Source organism: Protopterus annectens, chromosome 2.part1 (genome assembly GCF_019279795.1).
Source record: "Protopterus annectens isolate FY-2018-M chromosome 2.part1, PAN1.0, whole genome shotgun sequence".
NCBI classification, from domain to species: Eukaryota; Metazoa; Chordata; order Ceratodontiformes; family Protopteridae; genus Protopterus; species Protopterus annectens.
The window spans coordinates 924,555,014-924,577,325 of NC_056729.1; the positions used below are offsets into that span (position 1 = coordinate 924,555,014).

Sequence of the window (22,312 nt, forward strand, 5' to 3'; positions counted from 1 at the left end):
GCAATCTTTGCCTGATCATGTTAAAGCTAAATTGTAGGATGCACCTTTAAATCAGGACCGCCTGTTTGGCAACAAGGCCGAGGAAGTTCTTAAAAAGATGGAAGATAAAGCTAAATCTATGCAAACTGTTAAAGATTTTTTACAAGTTCAACCTCCTAGATTTAGTAGGCACTGGCCCTCTAAGAATTGGTCCTTTCCAGCCCCCTCCAGATCTTCTCAAGCCAAACCCAGACACAGCAAAAACCCCAGGTTTCAGTCCCAGGGGACACACAGAACTAAGCAGTAGGGGGCCTCCACTTCCAAATCTGGGATTAAGACTCCCCTATGGTAAACTGTCTCAATGACTCCCTTTTAAAATGTCCAAGCACTTATCAACTGACTGCCCCTTTGGGGGATGAGATTGCTCTTCATGCAAAGAATTGGGAACTCATTACCCAGGACAAATGGGTTTTAAATATAGTGTCCCAGGGATACAGATTTCACTTCCACACGTTGCCAACACCAAGCGGGTGGCTGGACCTACCCCCAAATCAGTGGGCAGAGGCCCAAAAACAAGTACTGTCTCTCTTAAGCATGGGGCTATTCAACTGCTACCAGAAGAGGAAAAGGGACAAGGTTTCTACTCAAGACTTTTCCTGATACCCAGAAAAGACAATTCATGATGTCCTATCCTGGACCTGTCTACTCTAAACACCTTTTTGGAGATTCCAAAGTTCAAGATGCTGACTCTTCACCAATTACTTCCTATGCTAGGCAAAGATGCCTGGTTGGCAACACTAGATTCAAAAGAAGCATAGCTGCACATCCCAGTCAGAGCATCTTGCAGAAGATACCTACGCTTCTAAGCAGGCTACATGCACTATCAGATGTTGTTCGTGTTTCACTGTTGCAGTCATTACATTTGGGTAATCCTGCTGGCAGGTTGCCCTCGGCCGGCCTGAATTCCAAAGTATTGGGTCCTGCGCTGTTTGCTGTCTCCCCTTCCCTGACGTCAGGTCATCAGGGGTATAAAAGAAGTAGCCAACGCCACGTAAGTGTACACAACTGTACTTTCTCTGCACTGCCCTTTGGCTTATCTACTGCGCCCAGGGTATTCACAAAGTGCCTAACTCCAGTTATTGCATTTTGCAGGCAAAGAAATATTCAAATATACCCATACCTGGACGATTGTCTAATTCAGGCAGTAAGCCAGGACATACTTTTGAACCATCTGGCCTTTGTACAAAGGGTTCTAACTTGTCTGGGGTACACCATAAACGAAAAAAAAATCGCACCTGGTACCCTGTCAACAAATTATATTCCTGGGAGCAAGCTTGAATACAGCTTCCCAGATGGCTTACTTCATGCCAGAGGAACAAATTCATTTGACATCCTACTTCAAACAAGTGGCCACAAAAACCCTGCTATCTGCAAGACAAATACTGCAAGCCTTGGGGTTCATGGCCTCCTGCAGTCTTCTAATTCCTTATGCAAGACTGCATATGAGGAAACTACAGTGGTATCTAAAAAGCCTATGATGTCAACATTCTCAGGACCTAGAAACAATGATTCCTATCATCCCTTGCCTTCGCCTAGTGTTCCTTTGGTGGGCAGAGGCCTGCCACCAAAACAAGGGACTACCTTTCATGCCATCCCTTGCCGCCCAAACCCTAACAACAGACGCATCAGACTATGCATGGGGGGCTCTCCTGGCAGGGAAGTGCATTCAGGGCAAATGGAACCCAAGTCGAATGCACCTGCATATCAATCAAAAAGAAATGTTAGCTGTACAGAATGCTCTGTCGGCCTTCAAGGACCACATTCTTCCAGGACAACTAATGGTAAAGACGGACAGCACCGCTGTTATGTGGTACATAAACAAGCAGGGGGGTATACATTCTTACCACTTCTGCAGACTAGCCATGGCATTGTGGAACACAGCCTTGAGCTACCAAGTGCATCTACAAGCTCAATTCCTGCCAGGAAAATTAAATACACTGGCAGACGGACTAAGCAGAAACCTCATGGACTCACACGAGTGGAAACTGGAACCAAGGACTTTCAACATGTTGACAAGCAAATGGGGGAGCCCAGATATAGACCTGTTTGCCTCTCCCCAGAATTACCAATTGGACAAATTTTGCACAAGGACTCACCACAAATAAGCCTGGAAAGTGGATGCTCTGTCCTTCAGCTGGAAAAAACCTGTCAGTCTATACCTCCCCCCGTCTGCCTCTGCTCTCCAAAGTACTACTAAAAATCAAACAGGACAAACCAAGGATGATTTTGATTGCTCCAGACTGGCCGTGCCAAAGCTGGTACCCTCTCCTGCGCAGTATGTCATGGTTATCTCCATAGCACCTGCCTCAGACTCCTTCCCTGCTGTCTCAGCAGGAGAACCAGATTCTGCACTCTCAACTTCTAACACTGAACCTTGCAGCCCAGCTAATTACTTAATCTCTCCTTTACCATCCCTCAGCAAACCTGTGATGGATATCGTTTTAGAGGCAAGGAGGCCTAGTACTAGAAAATCTTATGCTGAAAAATGGAAAAGATTCTGTGCCTGGAATCATTCTCAAGGGATGAGCACAGCAGCACCCAATTTTCCTCAGATTTTACAATACTTAACTGAGATGCTTCACAAGGGCCTGTCTTTTTCCTCCATTAAAATCCACGCCTCAGCCATTTCAGCTCATTATAACACAGAACCTCCCCTCTTCTCTCATCCACCACTCAAGCAGTTCCTCAGAGGGGCCAAAAATTTGAGACCACCCAGGAGAGCTCCAACCCCAGCCTGGGACCTTAACTTTGTCTTGGAGAAACTCACTCTACCTCCTTTCGAGCCAGCTCCTACTGAAGACTTAAAATTTCTTTCTTGGAAAACAGCTTTCCTTTTAGCAATCACTTCAGCTAGGAGGGTATCTGAATTACAGGCCCCTATGGCAGTGGAACCTTTCATCATCTTTCATGTGGGCATGGTGTCCCTCAGAACCAATCCATCCTTCATGCCCAAGGTGGTATCCAGTGTGGCTCTTAATCAATCCATTCATTTGCCAACCTTCTTTCCCAATCCACAGAATAAAGGGGAACGGATACTGCATTCCTTAGATGTGCACAGACAACTTAGATTCTACTTGGACAGGACTAAACCTCAAAGAAAATCTGAACAACTGCTGGTGGCATTAGCTGCAGGGGCAGAGGGGAAGGCTATTTCAAAGCAAACCATTTATAAATGGATAAGCCATTGCATTCATTTCTGCTGTAAGCACCATGGAAAACGGATCCCCCAGGGGATCAGACCTCACTCCACCAGGGCTGCATCTACCTCTACAGCCTTTCTCAGAGGCGTCTCTACCAGGGACATCCTAGAAGCTGCTACCTGGAGTTCAGTACATACTTTCACCAAGCATTATCATTTGCCAATTTTCTCTAAATCCAGAGCTGGCTTTGCCACTGCAGTCTTGCAGGGCCTTATAGCTGGCCCTAATGCTATCTAAATTCCTCCTCCTTTGGGAATCTACCCAAATGTAATGACTGCAACAGTGAAACACGAAGAACATAGTACAGTTGTGTACACTTACCATAAATGTAGATGTTCGATTGTATTCACTGTTGCAGTCCTGGTTACCCTCTCTCCAGCCCCCTAACTTGTTTTGGCTATACCTCTACTTTCCATTACTATGCTTAAAAGCCTTTTTGGTGTATTTGCTTTTTTGTTGGAGGTATATCTTTGTACTTTTATATTTAATTGCTTCCCATTAGGGGGACACCTGACATCTGGGGCAAGAAAAACTGATGTAATGGCATCAGCTGCGTGTTTTATACCTCTGACGACCTGACGTCATGGAAGAAGGGACAGCAACCGACGCAGGACCCAAGACTTTGTTAATCAGTCTGACTGAGGGCTACCTGCAAGCAAATAACCCAAATGCAATGACTGCAACAATGAATACACTCGAACATCTACATTTATGGTAAGTGTACACAACTGTACTTTTGCTGTGTGCTTTTAAGATCTGACGAAGGGCTTTTGCCTGAAAGCACTCATCTTTTGTATTTCTTTTGTTTTTGATTAAAGTTTTTTATTTTTAAGCTGGCTGTGATAATATAATTGTTTATTCTAGTTTTATTTTTTATTTTTTGTAGAGTACTGGGCTTTAACTGCTATTTGTTTACTTTTTTTCTTATTTTTCTGGTAGTTCAAGAAGTAGTAGTACCCCAGACTCCTGCGTGAAAGTAGAGTGCAAGAGGCCTGCTGTATCTTCACTTTTGTGTACAAGGAATTGTAGGGGCAGGTTGGGAGAGGGCGGTGACATGAAGAGACTTCTGTATGTCTGTAGTGTACCTTGAGAAAGGCATATTATTAAACCTTTCCTGTTGCTGGATCATGATTATCCTGTAATGGGATTCAGAAAGCTGATTCTTGTGATGGTTCTCTCTTTTTTAGTTTATCCAAATCTTTTGGGTGTCTAATACCTTGGTGGGAATGGACCCCATTCCTATGTCAAAGTATAATTAAAGTTCATGGAATCAGTATTGCTTTGATGTCAGCTAGATGTGCCCTTTGCAGTACCTGCAATGTGCCCAGTAGTGACTTCTTCTCCAATTCGTACAGAATTACGTATATTGGTAACATATCTAAATACGATTGTAGATTATTTTTTATAAGACCCATTGCTCCTACTACTGTTGAAACTGTCTGGGTATCTTTCTTCCACATTGCTCTCATTTCTGCCTGTAAATCCTGATATTTTATGACTTTGTATCTCTCTGTACACAAGACACTGTAGTCACTGGGTGTAGCAATTTCAATGATCAATGCTACTTTTGTCTTCTTTTCATGGACCACTATATCTGGGTTTTCTCACATCTTTCTTTTAAACTGTTGGTAATGGGTGATCCCGTGTGATGTAGACTTCATCATTTTCTATGATGCTTTTTTGGCTCATTTCAGCTACTTCAGTATTATAATATTTGCACAATCCCCAGTGCAACAGTCTTGCCACATTATTATGCCTTTCAGTATACAGTCCTTCTGCCATTAGTTTATCACAGCCAGCAACAAGGTGTACAACTGTTTCCAATTCTGTTTTACAAAGCCTACATTTGTTTCTCCCACATGTTCAATTGATTTTGTAAACCAATGTGTATGTAGCCCACTGTCTTGGGCCGCCTTTATTAATATTTCATCATATGGTTTGAATTTGCCTCTCCTTAACCATTCCTGCATTTGATCCGGATTAGTATGAGGTTCTTCCAGGAGTTTCCTATATTTACAACTATATTTATGCATTTTCAGCATTTCTTGCCTTCTCATCTGATCCTTAACGTTATGCTCTTATGAGTGGTCAATTTTATAATCATTGAGAACAACTGTTAACATTACGTGATGTAGACAAAACTAAGACTCTGGTAAGGCAAAAACACAGCATCCATGGGACCGATGGTGTCCCCAGCCTTAGCTGACTGTGGTCCCACTTCATAAGGGCGGTGCCTTCACAGACCCTGGAAATTACCGCCCCCAAATTGAGTCTCTGATTCAAGGTTAGCCCTGGGGTGTCTGAAAACCAGCTACAGCATCTGTTGGATGAGCACAGTTTCCGCTGTAGGAAATTGATGCTGCTTAAGTCAATGAACTTTGAGGTCATCATGTACTAAAATGTCCTCATTGAGAAGAGACTTGCAGCTGGTGAGAAGATGTAAATGTTGCTAAGAGTGAATCTGGTCAGAATATAGAGCCTGTAAGTCTTAAACTTCACTAAAGTTTCCTGTTGTATGGCTTCATAGAGTACTTCTTTGGTTGGGTCTACGATTGCTGAGGAGCACTAGTAAGATGCTCTTTAATGAAAAATAAAATGCAGCCTCTCTGTAGCCTTTGTTTGCTCTTAAATGAAAAATAAAATGGAGCCCGTCTGTAGCCTTTGTTTGCGGTTATTGTAGTAACATGAGTAACTAATAATTATTAAATGGGAATGGCATGTTTTAACAAGATTTCACATAGACCCATGTTATAAAGAGTAATGACTTAACCAAATTTCGGTTAACTATTGACTCTTTGAAGTTGGATCTTAAGCTCATTTCCTTTAGTATGTACACTTTTCTTTCTTTGTACCCATAGATTTGCCGTGATAGCAGTGTCAGAGCTCAGAGTACTAAGTGAAATTGTCATGTTTTTTTTTTTTTTAATTTTGACATTTTGCTTCATGAAATAGAGCTCAGTGGGAAACCAGTAATCTACTAAATAAAAACACTGGAGAGCATACATATAGATATATGAACAAATGAACTAAGGGAAAAAAGATATAGTTCACTGCAAGGCTGTCATTAACCTCAATGTACCTGCTTTTTCCCTTCTCTCACTACACTTCATCATATCCTGCCTTTCCATATTCCTTCTGTTAGCTTGACACTGTCTACAGCAAGTCATTGTAGAGTTGCCCATCCTCTGTGAAATAAGTAAATAAAAATTAAACTCTCTATGTTCTCCACTTTCATGCTGCCACCAATGTTGTGCAGCTTCAGTCATTTCCTCCCGTACCACCTTACCCTGTGACAGAATTTTGAGTCTCTTATCCTGCCTCTTCTCTTTCCTCCCAAGTATTCCTCCCAAGTATTGCATCTTCTGCCTTTCTTTACACTGTAGTACCCCTGACCATGACCTCTCTGACATGCTTCCACTACTGTACTTTGATGTGGTTTTATGCTGTTTGCTGCCCTTTTCTTTGTAAAACCACTGTCCCTGTGTGTAGTATTCAAAGCAGTGGTGCTTCCAGTGCATACTGTCTAGAGAAAGGATATCCATGCCCCTCATGTCCATCTCCTGTCCATACAATAAGACATTTTGTTGGCCTTGACTGCAAATTGATGGCACTGAGTTGCAAAATTCTAACTGATATACCTTTGAAGAAGGGTGGCTGCGGTGGTGAAGCAGTTAGTGTTGTTACATCACAGCAGGAGGCTCTCTGGTATGATTCTTGGCTGAGGCGCCTTCTGTGCAGAGTCTGCGTATCCTCCCTGCTGTCACGTGGGTTTCCTCTGGGTGCTCTGATTTCCTCTCACATTCCAAAGACATGCAGTAGGTGAATTGGACACTGTAAATTGGCCATAGGTGACTGTGTGTGCAAGTGAGTGGTATAAATGAACTACCACGGCAGGGGTAGCCACCTGGGTTTGTAAGGGGTTGAGGATGGATACCTGTGAAGAAATGTGTTGTTTGCCTTAAATTAATTTTTTTTCTGTTATTTTCATGCAGGCTCCTATTCTCTTATCACCTCTTTGTTTACTCCACATCATTGGCGAAAGCATCTTAAATCACCTCATTGGGAGAGACTGTACAGAGACTCAAAAGAGGCAAGGTACCTCATTGTACCCACCTCATGCCAGTTACAGTGTGATGGCTGTCTAGTAGCCAACCAAAAGAGAGTCTACCCTAGTGACAGTTCACTGATTTTTTTGGCCTTTATTTCCTCTCCCCATGACATCCTGATTGATGAACTTCCAAAGCGGGATTTGTAATCCTGGCCTCATGGTGTGCACATGCTAATGTCTGGCCACAGCACTTTGCACTGTTTGGTACACCATAATATCTGTCTTGTTCCTTTATACAGCTAATTGCGTTATATCTTCTGCCTTATGTTTCTGCAGTGCACTGGATTAGACCCCCTTCCTCCCCTAGAATGAACAAGACTGTGTCAGACAGTCGCTCCCATCCCAGTGTCTTGAATTTATTTAATTTGTTGCTGAAGTGGTTACAGACAAATGCAACTTTGGTAACAACATGTTTCTTTGCTAACTGAATTTTTAATATTTACAGTAATTGCCATATACAGAACATTTTCTCTACTTTCTTAGTAATATTAAAACCTGTTGTCTCTTTCCTTACAGTTTGAACATCTTGACAGAGTGTATGCAGATGTGCCGTTTCTTCTGATGACTGACATCCTTAGTTCATCATCATGGGCACTCACTGTGTTAACCAGTGAACTCCAGCTTGCACCTACTATGAAAGCAGTGAGTCAACTAGAGTCTCAGGTGGAAAAAGGTATAACATTCTTCATTTTTTTTTAGTCTACAGATAACCTAGACATAGACATTCATTTGTAGCATAACAGTGAAAAGCAGTCTGGGATCCTGCATGCTGTGTGGCTCAAGCTGGTGTGCAGCTCTTTGATTATAGTTCTGCCAGTCTCTACTATTTAGATGTCAGTTTTTTTTTTCCCTTTCGCAAATTGCTTTTAATTCCCTTTAATCCAAACCCTAGACTGCTAGATGCAGAAAACACTGAACTAACTGCTTCTTTTTCTAGTCTGTACCAAAGATGAATGTGTGAATCATTTTGGCTGTATATGAAATCTGACATTATTTCCTTCTGATATGTATCACATTGCTTTCAACCCTACAGGGTTACTCTAAAAATCATTGAATAGGTGAGTGGGAGAGAAAATCACATCTGACTTTTTCAGCCTTAATTAAACATTATAGGTCATTATTTTCAAATTCAAACAAAGCCATTAAGTATAGAATGTATGGAAACACTGCTTGTCTTTCAAATATGAACTATCCTTCACTGATGATTAGCAAAATCAGTATATGGTAGGCCACGTAATGCCCCAGATTGAAACAGGTCTAACAAAAGAATGTCACTAAGAACCACCTTCCAGTAGAACATGTAAAACTGATGAAAAAATCTGTTTAGTCGTTTGCTGCTAATAAAATGGAGGTGGCATCATGGCAAATGATGTGCCATCACTTTCCACTGGTATTCATAGACAGCAGAAATTCCAAAAACTGTTATTGGAACTCGGTGGTGGAGGAAGACTGCAGTGACTTAGCTGTGGCATGTAATGAGAATGCAGACTACATTTTGCAGTGAAGCTAGTACTGTAAAACAAAATCATATCAGTGGTACAGACTCGCATCAGGTCATTTTTGAGATACAGCAAATTAAATACTACTACCCAACAAAAACTAATGCAGAAACATGCTTACAGTATGGAAGATATGATAAAAACATTGTTTTCAGTTTCTGGTTCATGTTGTCATTTAAAAATACATGATCCTCGTGATTAGTGTGAACAGAATACAGTTTATATACTCCCTGCAGTAGGTGGAACACTTGAGTACTCTATTATGCAGTGTTATAAAATAGTTGTTTCACTGTCAAGCTCCCATGTCTGGGGGAATTATAGGTTCATAGGTTCATACTAGGCTATCTGCCCAAGGGCATTTATAAGCCTAGCCCATAGTTATGTGGCTTTCGCCACCCCTTTAGTTTGAATAAAAACTATGCCTATCATTTTTCTGTGCCTCTGTCAAGCAGTGACACTGAAGTGAATCTTCAGAGTAATCCCTGGGGCGGGGTATATCTGCATCATCCATTGGTCAAGATTCCTCTTGAACAGATTCCTTGAACAAGGCCAGTGCTCTGCCTTCACATGGTACCCGGGATTTGTTCCACAGCATGGGGAGTCTCTGGGTGATGAATCTGTCCTTTCCAGTAACGTTTCTATTTACTAACCGTGTCAAGGTTTAAGTCTCCGCCCTTGTGGTTCTGAGGGATCCCTAGATTTTTGGTGAAGCATATTCATCAAATCTGGGTTTGACATGGCCTTATATGTCAGGGGCAAGTGCCAGGTCACTTCTGAGCAAAGCAGTAAAAAGGACTGACCGAATAGAGCTGGAGTTCTTTCAGTGGGGCAGCATAAGCATAAGACATATATTTTGAGACCCTTTATCCTTTTTTGGTGAGGAACTTTTGGGGCCCTTTTCAGCTGCAGCAGGTGTGCAGCAGGTCAGATACATCTGGTCAGGAGTAATATTCATGGGGGCATTCAATCATAGGTCTAAATGGTGAGTGATTGAGTACAGGGGGACTGATGACCTCCGCCTGATCTAGATGTGACTCCCTTCATGATCAAGGTGGTGATATAGAAGCGTTTTTTATAGACTAGGTTTTCCTAGCAACACTTTAGCAAACATGAGTGTCAAACCAAAGGCTACTGTCAACTTGGGTCCCCAGATCCCCTGATGACTTTTTCTGTGCTCAGTGGATTGCCACCTATATGGTAGCTAGGGGTAAGGGTAGCAACATTTTTTTCGATTTTCCCGGCGTATGACTATGCATTTTTGCATGCGTTAACTTTCCAGGCCATGGCTCTGGCACCAGTTCTGGCAATCACGTTTATCTTCTGTGAGGCTTCCTTCTGGAGGGATATCTAATGTCCGAGATGTGTTTTCGACTATAGCGCCCTAGTTTAGCAGTCATCTGCAAACTTTGTCAGCCATAACCCTCCTGTGTTTGCTTGTACTTCCAGAAAAGTAGATGCAAGAGTGGAGCCAGGACTGAGCCCTGTGGGACACCACTTGTGATGGTTTTCAGTCTGACATGGCTCCAGCAACTCTGACCCTGTGGGTTCTCTGTCCACTTAGCCAGTTTGCAACCCATCTTGTGATGTATGGGTTTACATTCAAGCTGATGAGTTTTAGATGATACCTGAGTGGGTATTGTGTCAAGGCCTTTGCCAGGTCGAGGTAGGCTGTATGGACTGCCTTTCCCTCATCAATGGCCTTGGTGACTGTCTCTAAAAGTCAACTAAGTTTAAGAGGCAGGATCTGCCTTGACAAAGCCAAACTGGAGTTGGATCCAAAGTGCAAGTTCCCTATGTCTTTATTTATGAGTTCCATTATGATCCTCTCCATGGCTTTGCAGATAAGGCTTGTCAAGCTAATGGGGCGGTAATTTCCAGGGTCTGTGGAGGCACCGCCCTTATGAAGTGGGACCACAGTCACCGTGGCGCCACTCCTGGGTGCGTATCCTGAGGTGAGGCTAAGATTAAACAGCTGTCCTAACTGTGGCTTTAATTCCTCGTTGTTCATGAAGCACATACGGAACACCATCCCATGGATGCTGTGTTTTTGCCTTAGTTTGAGCCAGGGCTACTCCTTGAGATATCCTCTGAATAGATATCTCCTTTGGGGGAGGGAGAAGTTTGCACTGAACCTGTCAGCCAGTATGTTAGCAATGTGTGTAGGTTCAGTAATTTTCACATCATTTTGAACCATTCTGAGCATATCTGGGAGTTTCCTCCTAGTTTTCTAACATAGCTAAAGAAGGCCTTATGATTGTCTTTAGAGTCCTTGACGATTTTTCTCTCAAAATTTGCCTTGGATGATTTTATGAGAGCTCTTAGTTTTTTACTTATAATGATCAAAGGTGTCTTTACCTTTCAAGGATTTTGCTCTATCTTGTAGTAGCTTCCTCCTTTTGTTGTAGAGCTTGTTTGGCTGGGGTCCACTAGACTGGCGCTTACCCTTTGGTACAGAGAGTCTTAGTTTTGTTTGGGATTGCCTGATCCATGCAGTCCTGTAGGTGCTGGTAGAAGGCATTTGTAAGAGGTGATTCAGGTTTGAGTAATGTTTACCACTGGCTCAGGGGCCTTAAAGGAGACCACACTAGTTTTAGAAGTGTGGAACGGCTTTTGAGAAGTTTTTCACTGTGGTCTTTTTGTTTCAGGTGGCGGATGAGGGACCTCAGCGAGATTAGTTTATGATCTGATCTCACCAGTGAGGGGTATACTCCGGTGTTGAACATTTGATCCCATGTTGGATGATGAGATCAAGATCATATTTTCTCCTCTTGTGGGATGGTGACTAGTTGTTCCATGGCATTTGAGTTTATGAACTCCAGGAATCTTTTGGGTTAGAGTGTTCGGCTGAGTAGTGTTCCCAGTATATTAGGGTAGTTGAAGTCACCTAGTATGATGGTGTTTGGAGATACATTTATCCCCTCAATGTTTTCAGGAAGGCCATGTGAGGTTCCTGAGTTTGAGAGGGTGGCCTGTAACATGCTACAAATTGCAGAGCAGTCTTGCCTATGGTTATGCACCTGGATGGTCTCCGATGCATGCGCGGCGTTGCCACCAACCTTGAGGTGTGGGTGTCCTTTATGAATATGGACACCCTCCTTTCTTGGTGTTGTCCGGATTTGGGGCTGGCATGATATGAGGTGAAACCTGTTAGTGCTGGGGTGCTCTCAGGAGCCTTGAACCAGGTTTCTGTCACAGCACAGACATCGATGTTCTCCATATTGAGAAGGGCCTCGAAAAGTGCGTGCATCTGAGAGTGAGACTTCTGGCATTGAGCAGCATTACCCTTAGTTTTTTTCCTTTTTGGGTCTAGGTAGGTTTAGAATTTGAGCCTTGCCTAAAAAGGCACTATGGGGGTGGCAAGAGCCTTTGCCAATATCCAGCCTAGGGGTGACAGGTGCAAGCCGCCCTTACATGAAGCAGCATGGCTTGTCCAGCATGTCATCCCAGGCAGACAGACATTGATCCCTTGAATGACACCAGAATTTGGGGTTTTCAATTATTAGGCTGATCATCTTATCACTGTATTGTGGCATCATTCTAGGTACAAGTGGATACTGCTCAAGGTCAGGGTCATACCTGCCTGGGCTACATAATCAGAGAGCTCCTTGATGTCCCTTTTCATGTAGTCCATGAGTGCGCCTCAGGTCATTGACACCAGCGGACAATGACTGAGTCCTACTGTACCTGCTGTTGAGAGACCTGAGGCTTATGTGTAAGCATTCTAATTGCGACAGGCAGCTTACTGTGACCTTCTTCTTACTCAGTCTGGTGGCCGGACGCCAGTGTGTCTGACTATGGAATCACCAATGACAAGTGTGTCTGGCATTTTGTTTGGCCTTAAGGGCTGTGACTGACACTCTGACTGTGTGGTCTATGTGTTGCATGTGTTGGTCGTGAGGTGGTAGTTTGGGTGTCTGCTTTGGTAAATTTTGATCAGAGCCTCCGGTATAAGTTCCTTGTGTGAGTATGTGTATGATTTGGAAGTTGTGATGGTACCATGTGCTAGAAGGATGTATGTGTGTGTGTGGTTACCTACCTCCTGTCTGGTCTTGCTAGTCCTATGTTGAGAGAGCTCAGCCTCAGTTGCATCTATAGTGTGCATTTGTGTTTGTGGGAGAAGGAGAGGATTGTCTGTGTGTAGAGGCAATTGTAACATTGCCTCAATATTCTAGGTTCACCAGTTGAGCTGGAGAGACACTAGAACTGGATACATACTAGAAGTAGTAGATAAAGAGACTTTCAAAGGACTCGGGGAAGTGGGTTTTAGGCTGGTGGGTACTATCTATAATAAGAGTGCTTTATCAAGGTGCAAGTACTGTAGGAGTAAGTGCTAGGCTTTACAGATAGAGAATAGTCTACTTAAATCAGAGTAGAGATGAACTTTTCAGTTATAGGATATGCTGGTTAGATCAGCAGTGGTACAGCTCGAGGAAGGTAGTTCTAAGGGAAAATTTGAAGAGTGGAATTTAGATGGCCCGAATAGTTTAACCTTGTTTAACCGCCGCTGCTCTCGTGTGCAACGTGAGTATGCTTGGTAAAGGCTTAAATGTTTTATAGCAGGGCTGAAGGAGCTTGAAGGGAGCTAAAAAGCGACCAATGGACTACTAGTTTCTGGCTGAAACTTCACCAAATCGACAAAAAGCTCAGTGCTTCCACTCCCACTGGTAAGCAAAGAAACTTCCTCCTTCCTAATAAGGCAATGGATCAGTAACAGGAACTAAAACAAAGCCCAGGGATCAGCAACTCTGAAACTGGACTACTCTAGTTCAGTAAGGCGGAAAACAAGAGATTTTTTGTTTTATTACAGAGATAAGGAAAAAACAGACAGTAAATGCTATAAATGCTGTAAATCGGCTAGCGCACTTTAGTGTATAGCCTACAGAAACAATTTGCAACAATTAGTAACTTAAAGTGCAATAAACAGTGTAAAATGCAGAAATCACTTAAAGTAGCAGTAAAACAGAGCAAATGCAGTCGCAGTGTAGCTTAAATAACAGTGGGAAAGCCACAAAATACTTATATCTGGTGAAAGTCAGTTAGCTCTTTAGCTCTCTGCTGCTTGATCACTCTGCAGGCCACCACGAGGATCTGTGCTGAGTTGGTACAAGCTGGAAAACCGTGGTTTAGCGTGTTTTATAGCAGGGGGCTGAAGAGGAATGGCCAAAAAAGCGACCAATGGACTACTAGTTTCTGGCTGAAACTTCACCAATTGACAAAGGCTGCTCAGTGCTTCCCACTCCCACTGGTAAGCAAAGAAACTCCCTCCTTCCTAAGGCAATGGATCAGTAACAGGAACTAAAACAAAGCCCAGGGATCAGCAACTCTGAAACTGACTACTCTAGTTCAGTAATAGCACACTTGAGTGTGTTAGCCTACAGGTAAAATTAAGCAACAAATAACTTTTTAAGAGTGCAAAACAGTTAATCAACACAAAAACAGTTTATGTGCCATCTAGTCTACAACTGGCAAGTCCTTTCTTCAGGGAAGAGGGGTTTGTTAACTGTCAAGAGTGTACAGTTCTTTCTAACTACTCTTAGAATTCAGATCTCTTCTAGGCAGTCAATGAAAGGTTCTCCCAGTCACTGCCTAATGAATCAAGTACTAGGTTTGGCTGTAGTAACCAGATTGTCTTTTAGAACAACTACAGGAGCTGCTAGTTCTGCCTTGGTTCCCTGCATGACATTGAGACTTGTCAGAAACACTACATCACTCCTTAACAGCTGGCAGACAGAGAGTGCCCAGCACAAGGACAAGTCAGAAGGCCTGTCCCATGTATGCAAAGTTAGAGTCTAAGAAGCAAATTGTAAGTAGTTATGCTGTTTCCTGACATTATATTTCAGAATCCCAAAATTTGTTTCTCCCATCCCACAGAAAAACAATGTATGTACTTATCATAACATTCTATCTGTGTTGTCCATTTTCATTCTTCTTCAGTGCATGGGTTTGGATCCGATAGTCTGATCCAACTCAGCTGTTCCTGTAGCTCGTGGTCACCAACAAACTTTCGTGCTTCTTTCCTACCCATAATCTACCATGCCTGACTTACCTCAGGTACTGTTTACGGCTTGAGAGAGATTATAAAAGAGTTCTTGTAACTGGAGTTCAACACAGGGGACATATGGTGACCTTGGTCATAGCATCATAGGAGATTACTAGGCTATGCCTAACCGTTTTAACCCAATGTAATACCATAGAAGTACTAGTCAGTACTCAAGATTGCATTTAGTGATGACTGCCCATGTCTAGGAGGGTTGTGGGCATCATCCCCAGTAAGAATTTATGGTGCCCCATCCACTCATCCAGGTTCCTCTTGAACAGTGTCATGGAAGTGCTCTGTTTCACATGAATTGGTAGCCTGTTCCAAAGATGTGGCAGTCGCTGGGAGATAAATCTGTCCCTCCAGCATGTCTGTTTAAGTCACAGGCCATATTTAAGTCCCTGGAATGGGTAGCCCTAGACCCATTTGATTTACGGATGTGCAATAAGTTCATTAGGTTTGGGTCTTGGGTTGCTCTGTAGGCCAGGCATAAGTCTTTCCTAAGAAGTCTGTATGATATGGAGTATAGTGACAGGGATTTTAGTCTGTTGGTGTAAGGCACGTGCTGAATGTCCTTGATCATCTTTGTTAGAAACCTCTGAGGTCTCTCTAATTGCTGTAGATGCTTAGTATGGTACACACTTAATGGGGGTTATACTCACTTAAGGGCCAGATAAGTGCTGAGTATAAGAGGGTTGTAACTTCTTTTGCTCTGAGGCGATGCCTTTATTAATCAAGTGAGCTATGTAGAAAGCTTTCCTTACAACACTAGACATGTGGTGGTCAAAGTTAAGGTCGTAGTCAATCTGTGATCCCAGGTCCTTACCACTTCATGGGTACTTAGGATATTGTTATTCATTTGATAGTGTGAAGGGCTATTGTTTGTGCCGAAGGGAATGATGATGCATTTCTTTGCATTCATTTTGAGACCGTGACTAATTCACCAGTTGTTGGTCTTTGTGAGACCATCCTGGAGTATATTGACATCATTTGGGGATTCGATGATTGCACCTAGTTTGCAGTCATCTGCAGACTTGGTCAACCATAACCCTTTAGTTTTGACCTGAACTTCTGAGAAGTATATACTAAACAGTAGGGGACCCAGTACTGAGCTCTGTGGCACCCTGCTGTTAACAGGTCTGCTGGTTGATGTGGAGACACCCACTTTGATAGTGTGTGTCCGGTTTGTGAGCCAGTTGGCAACTGATCTTACAACGAAGGGGTTTACATGCAGTTTGCTAAGTTTATCGGTAATGCCTGAATGTGGGATTGTGTCGAAAGTCTTTGCCAATTTAATGTATGTTGTATGCACAAATTTGCCCTTGGTCATACTTTCAAAGAAATCCACCAGATTTAACAGGCAGGATCTGCCTTCACAAAACTGAATTGGTTAGGAGGTTACCTATGTCTTCATTTATGAGGTCCATAATGATACATTCCATCTTTACTAATGACCTCCATTCTGTAATCCCACAAGCCACCTGCTTCCAATACGCAGATGACTCCACACTTATATGCTCTGCCACTTCCCCATCAGAACTTCAATCCCTAACCCAAAAGACCTTTAATACAGTTGAAAATTGGCTCCTGCATAGATATCTTATCGTAAACCCAAAGAAAACAAAAGTGCTACTATTCACACCCACCCGTAGAACCTCCACACCTAAGTTTACCGTGGCCTCTAGTAATGGAACTATTATATCTCCTGATACTACCACTAAACTACTCAGGGTTCTAATTGATAATAACCTTTCTTATGAGCCTCACATCAGTAACACTATAAAAACAGTTAATAAGAAATTAGGTTCCCTCTACAGGATCAAACCCTTTCTAACTCCATTAGCCAGAATCACCATTGCCCGCACCCACCTTATATCTACTCTGCTTTATGCCTCTCCTATCTATACCAAATTATGTAAAAGTGCTCTGAATAAGCTGTCTACCTCTTACAACAATATTGCCAGATGTGCTGCTGCAGGGTCCTCCTACAGAACCCATCATTGTATCAATTTGAATCAACTAGGCTGGCTTGAATTGCCAAACCAAATATTATTCAACCAAGTAATTGTAGCCCACAAGATCCTGTACCACCCACAAAATACTCCTATACTCACTTCCTTGGTCACCCACCTATAATAATCTCAAAACCCTGCTCTCATCTAACAAACTACTTGTACAAATATCTAAATCTAATAACACAGCAGGGGACACTGTTCTCTAATACAGTGGGTAAAACCTGGAACAGTCTCCCCAATCACCTAACTTCACTATCCTCAACTAACCTATTTAAAAGTAAACTTAAACCCTACCTCAGATCACACTGGCTATATGCCCCTGTGCTAACCCAGATTAAACAACTAACCCTTCCCATTATAACATGATTCTCATCACTTATCTTATTTAGGGCATGTGCCTATGTATATAGTGTCTGTCTTTATCAACTAAACCAGTCTACTTTCTTAGACCTTGTGTGTAATTTTTATAGAATGAGTGTGTTCACGTACTGCTTATAATGTACACTCACTACATTTTTCATTTTTTGACATTTCTTTTGTGTGACTTTCTAATTAATAGTTTTAATGTCTTTGTAAATATCATTGTCCTTATGTATTTGTTGTTTAACTTGTGGAGCTTTTCTCCCCGGGCCTCCACTGAAAATGGACATATATCCAGCTGGACTAGCCCGGTCAACAAATGTAAAATAAAAATGTAAAATAAAAATAAAATGGCCTTAAAGATGAGGCTGGTCAGGCTTATGGGACTGTAATTCCCTGGGTCTGTTGCTAGGCCACCTTTGTGGAGGGGAATATAACTGTCGCTGTTCTGCATTCTGAAGGAACAAAGTCTGTGGTTAGGAGATGATTGAAAAGGGTACTTAGTGGTGATGCTACTTAATGTTTTATTTATTTATTTAACATTTGTTTAGTGGCAATGTCTGACTTGGAACTAAGCCAATTTTCAGCGGAGGCCCAGGGAGAAACGCTCCAGATGCATGTTTTTGTAAAGTGGGAGGAAACCTGAGTACCCAGAGAAAACCCACATGAATGCAGGGAGGACATGCAGCTCCACACAGAAGGCACTCCAGCCGAGAATCAAACCGGAGAACCTCTTGCTATGAGGTGAGAAAGCTACCGCTGCACCACTGCACCATTTTAGCCTGATTAGAAGAAAGCCTGGGATGTCATCTGGTCCCATAGAGGCCGTGTTCTTTGCCTAGGACAGGGCTTTGAGGACCATCTCTTCAGAAATGTAAAGTGGGTGGAAGTTTGGAGGAGGGATTGTTATAAGTTAGGAGGGAATAAGGTAGTGACATTTTCGCCAAATGTAGACACTAGCAGGTTCGCTATCTTTGTGGGGTCAGTGTGTGTGATACCATTGGCCACCAGTTATGCACATGCTTGGGTCCTACCCTTTAGATTATGTACATAGTTGTAAAAAGCCTTGTGGTCATCCTTTGAAATCCTTGCTAGGTTTCTGTCAAAGGAGCTATGGGATAATTTGACAAGTTGTCTTATTTGCCTGTTATGGCCAATGAGGGTGCTTTTCCTTTGTTGGGTCATTGTCTTTATTTTCTTGGACAGTAGCTTTTTGCATTTATTGTAGAGTTTGTTGATGCTGGAAGTCCACCATGGCAGCTTGATTTTACTTGGGGCTCCGGCTTTAAGTCTGTCTGGTACAGCTGAGTTTAAACAGTTATGCAAGCGATTGTATGGGGATTTACTGTAAACTTCGGCATGGTTACCACTTTTAGCTTGGGGTGGGGCTTGGAATGCATTTTTACCTTCACCTAGGAGGATATAGTTTGCCTTGATGAAGTTTTTTAGTCTGATTTCACCTTTTGTGAGTTCTAGTGTTAGTGTCAGTTCGAAGGTGACTGATTTGTGGTCAGTTTTAACTAATGGGTGTCCAACAGTTGCAGCAGTGTACCTGTTTGACATGTTGGTGAGGACCAGATCTAGAATGTTTGTTCCTCTTGTCAGGGTATGGACAGTTTCCTACAGGGTATTTGAATTCACAAAGTCAAGGAACTTTTGTCCGAGTGAGTTTGGGCTAGAGTAGTTTTCCCATTTGATGGTGGGATAATTGAAATCCCCCATAACCAGTGTGTTCTTCAAAATTTAGATTATCTTCAGTTTGGTTAAGTAGGCTTCATGGGTGTCGTGATCCATGGAGAGAGATCTGTAACTAGCTAGGACTTGAATGAGGGTCTTACCCACCATAACCTGGACTTGGAGTAACTCCATGGAGTTGTCCACTCTAACTAGACATGATGAAAATGTATCTCTAATATAGATTGAAACACCACCTCCTTTAGTTTTCACATGTTCATTATGCTGTCTAAAGGTGTGTAAGGCATTGTAGCCTTGCTGGGCCAGGGTACTCTCTGAGGCCTTAAACCAGGTTTCTGTGACTGCACAGACATCTACATCTTCTAATAATAGAAGTGCTTCAAGGGAATGCAGTTTTGGTTTAAGCTCCTAGCATTTAGCAGCATGACCCTTATTTTGTTCTGATTGGTTAATTTCACGTCAGTAATGTTGCACCACCTGAAGAAACGAATAATTGGATGGTACTCCCTCCAAACTACTGTAAGAAGGCTGTGAGTGATACCGGACTCGGATAGGATGTAAAAAAACTAATTTAATGCACAAAAATGCTCGAAAAGCTCATACACTTCAATAAAATCACGTAGTTTTTAAAAAAACAGTGGTAAGCGCTTTCATTTGCTACATGCAGACTTCATCAGAACTGGTGACTCAATCAGTACTGCTGTTTTTAAGTACTTTTAGGCGCCAACTTTCAAACTGCAAAAATTCATTTTGCAGCAGAGAGGCTAAAAGAGCGACTGCTAACCTGATAAAAGTGTTTTTTTTTCCTGCTACTACCTGGGCGACTGTCCGATCTAGCTAAACTGCAAGTATTTCTGCTTCTTGAACTGTTTTAAACTGTTTAAAGTTGTTTTTACACCTGCACTTTTAAAGTTTGTCCTGTTTGTTGCATATACCTGTTGAGGCTACACACTCAAGTGTGCTAGCCTGTGTTACATATTTATTGCATTTTCCTGCTATTTGTTGCAAAAAAGAAAAAAAACAAAAAAAATATCCTTGTTTCCCGTCTTTCCTGACCTAGAGTAGTCCAAATACAGGCATTGCTGTATTCTGGACTTTTGGAAAGTTCCTGTGTTGCCCATTTCCTTTCTTGGATAAAGGGAGGCTTCTTTGTTCACCAGTGGCAGTGGGGAGCTTAGAGCAGCCTATCTGTCCCTGGAGGAGTGTTCCCAGCACAAGAATCTGGTAGTTTATTTTCCGTTTTGGGCCAATTTCTATCTCTTTCAAGTCCCCCTGTATAAAACCCGCTGTGGTGCAGTTTTTGCGCTTGTTACTACTCAGCCAAGCTCCTCGTGGTCCTGCAGAGTGGTGCTAGCAGCAGAGAGGCTAAAAGAGCGACTGCTAACCTGATAAAAGTGTTTTTTTTTCCTGCTACTACCTGGGCGACTGATCTAGCTAAACTGCAAGTATTTCTGCTTCTTGAACTGTTTTAAACTGTTTAAAGTTGTTTTTGCACCTGCACTTTTAAAGTTTGTCCTGTTTGTTGCATTTACCTGTTGAGACTACACACTCAAGTGCGCTAGCCTGTGTTACATATTTATTGCATTTTCCTGCTGTTTGTTGCAAATAAGAAAAAAAAAACAAAAAAATTATCCTGGTTTCCCGTCTTTCCTGACCTAGAGTAGTCCAAATACAGGCTTTGCTCTATTCTGGACTTTTGGAAAGTTCCTGTGTTGCCCATTTCCTTTCTTGGATAAAGGGAGACTTCTTTGTTCACCCGTGGCAGTGGGGAGCTTAGAGCAGCCTATCTAACCCTGGAGGAGTGTTCCCAGCACAAGAATCTGGTAGTCTATTGGCCGTTTTGGGCCAATTTCTAGCTCTTTGAAGTCCCCCTGTATAAAACCCACTTTGGCGTGGCTTTGCGCGATTTTGCACATAGCGCTGCATCGGGCAGCTCCGCTTAATTGGGTTTAAACCATTCTCGGCTCCACAAAGTCTGCTCTTCACTTTTTCCCTTAGAACTGATCTAGTTCTCATAATAAACACCCTAGTCCTACTCTAAAGCCTGGCACTTGCTCACTAAAGCAATTATATAAGTCAGCACTAAAAAATTAAAAGCACTACACCCTCACAAACTCCCCTTGAGTACCTTGTTCCCCATTGGCCCTTTTTTCAATTATAAAGGAATTCCCAATACTATTTTAGCATGTTCAAAGGTCAGTTGTCAATCTCCTCTCCGGTCCAGCTGGTGAATCTGGGAATCTTGAGGCAATGTTACAACTGCCTCATGTACACAGACAACCCTCTCCTCCTCCCAACAAATTCCAACACATGTGAGAGATGCAGCCATATAGCCAAACTGGAGGCTAAGCTCTCTCAACTCAGTACTGGCGTAACCAGTCAGGAGTAGAAGGAAACCACACTCACTACAATTCCAGTCTCACATAGACCTACCACGACAGCAAACCAAACACATAAACACACAAAAACTTACTTGGAGGCTCTAAATAAAAATCTGCCTAAGCAGCAGAGACCTCCAAAGCAGACACGCAAGCAACCGCTACCCCAAAACAAAACACGTGCAACACATAGCTCACAAAGCCAGTGTGCCGAACAGTCACAGCCCTTAAGGCTAAACAACATACCTGATACACTTGTAATAGGTGACTTTCGTCAGGCACACCAACGTCCCACTCACCAGGCTGAACAAGGAGAAGGTCACGGTGAGCTGCCTGTCGGGCGCTAGGATTCGCCACATAACACAAGCACTCAGATCACTCCAAGGCAAGTACAAATATGACTCCGTTATTGTCCATGCTGGTGTGAATGACCTGAGATGTACCTCCCTGGACTACATGAAAAGAGACATAGAGGAGCTCTCTGACCATGTAGCCCAGGCCGGTATGACCCTGACCTTGAGTAGCATCTTACCCTCACCAAGAATGATGCCACAATATGAAGACAAGTTGATCAATTTCAACAATTGGCTTAAGTATTGGTGTCATTCAAAGGGGATCCAATGCCTGTCAGCCTGGGATGACATGCTCGACAAGCCACGATGCTTTGCTAGGTACGGCTTGCACCTGTCACCCTGGGCTTTGGATATTGGCAAAGGCTCTTGCCACCCCATAGTGCCTTTTTAGGCAGGACTCAAAAGACAAACCCACCTCCATAGGTATCACAAGGGATAAGAAACTAAGAGTAATGCTACTCAATGCCAGAAGTCTAAACCTCAAGATGTACGCACTCAAAACTCTCCTTAGCATGGAGAACATCAATATCTGTGCAGTAACAGAAACATGGTTCAAGGCTCCCGAGAGCACCCCAGCACTACCAGGTTATACCTCATACCATGCTTTTCGGCCCCAAAACTTGGACCG

At 42.7% G+C, this 22,312-nt stretch overlaps 1 protein-coding gene across 1 annotated transcript in view; it reads left to right on the forward strand.

Annotated features, from left to right (window-relative positions):
- The window catches only part of TRAPPC11 (trafficking protein particle complex subunit 11), a 2,455,228-nt gene that overhangs the window by 2,077,994 nt on the left and 354,922 nt on the right, over window positions 1–22,312 (forward strand). Inside the window, exon 25 of the mRNA XM_044062556.1 lies at window positions 7,864–8,020. Within this exon, the coding sequence (XP_043918491.1) occupies window positions 7,864–8,020 (157 nt within the window). The remainder of the gene's footprint in view (window positions 1–7,863; window positions 8,021–22,312) is intronic.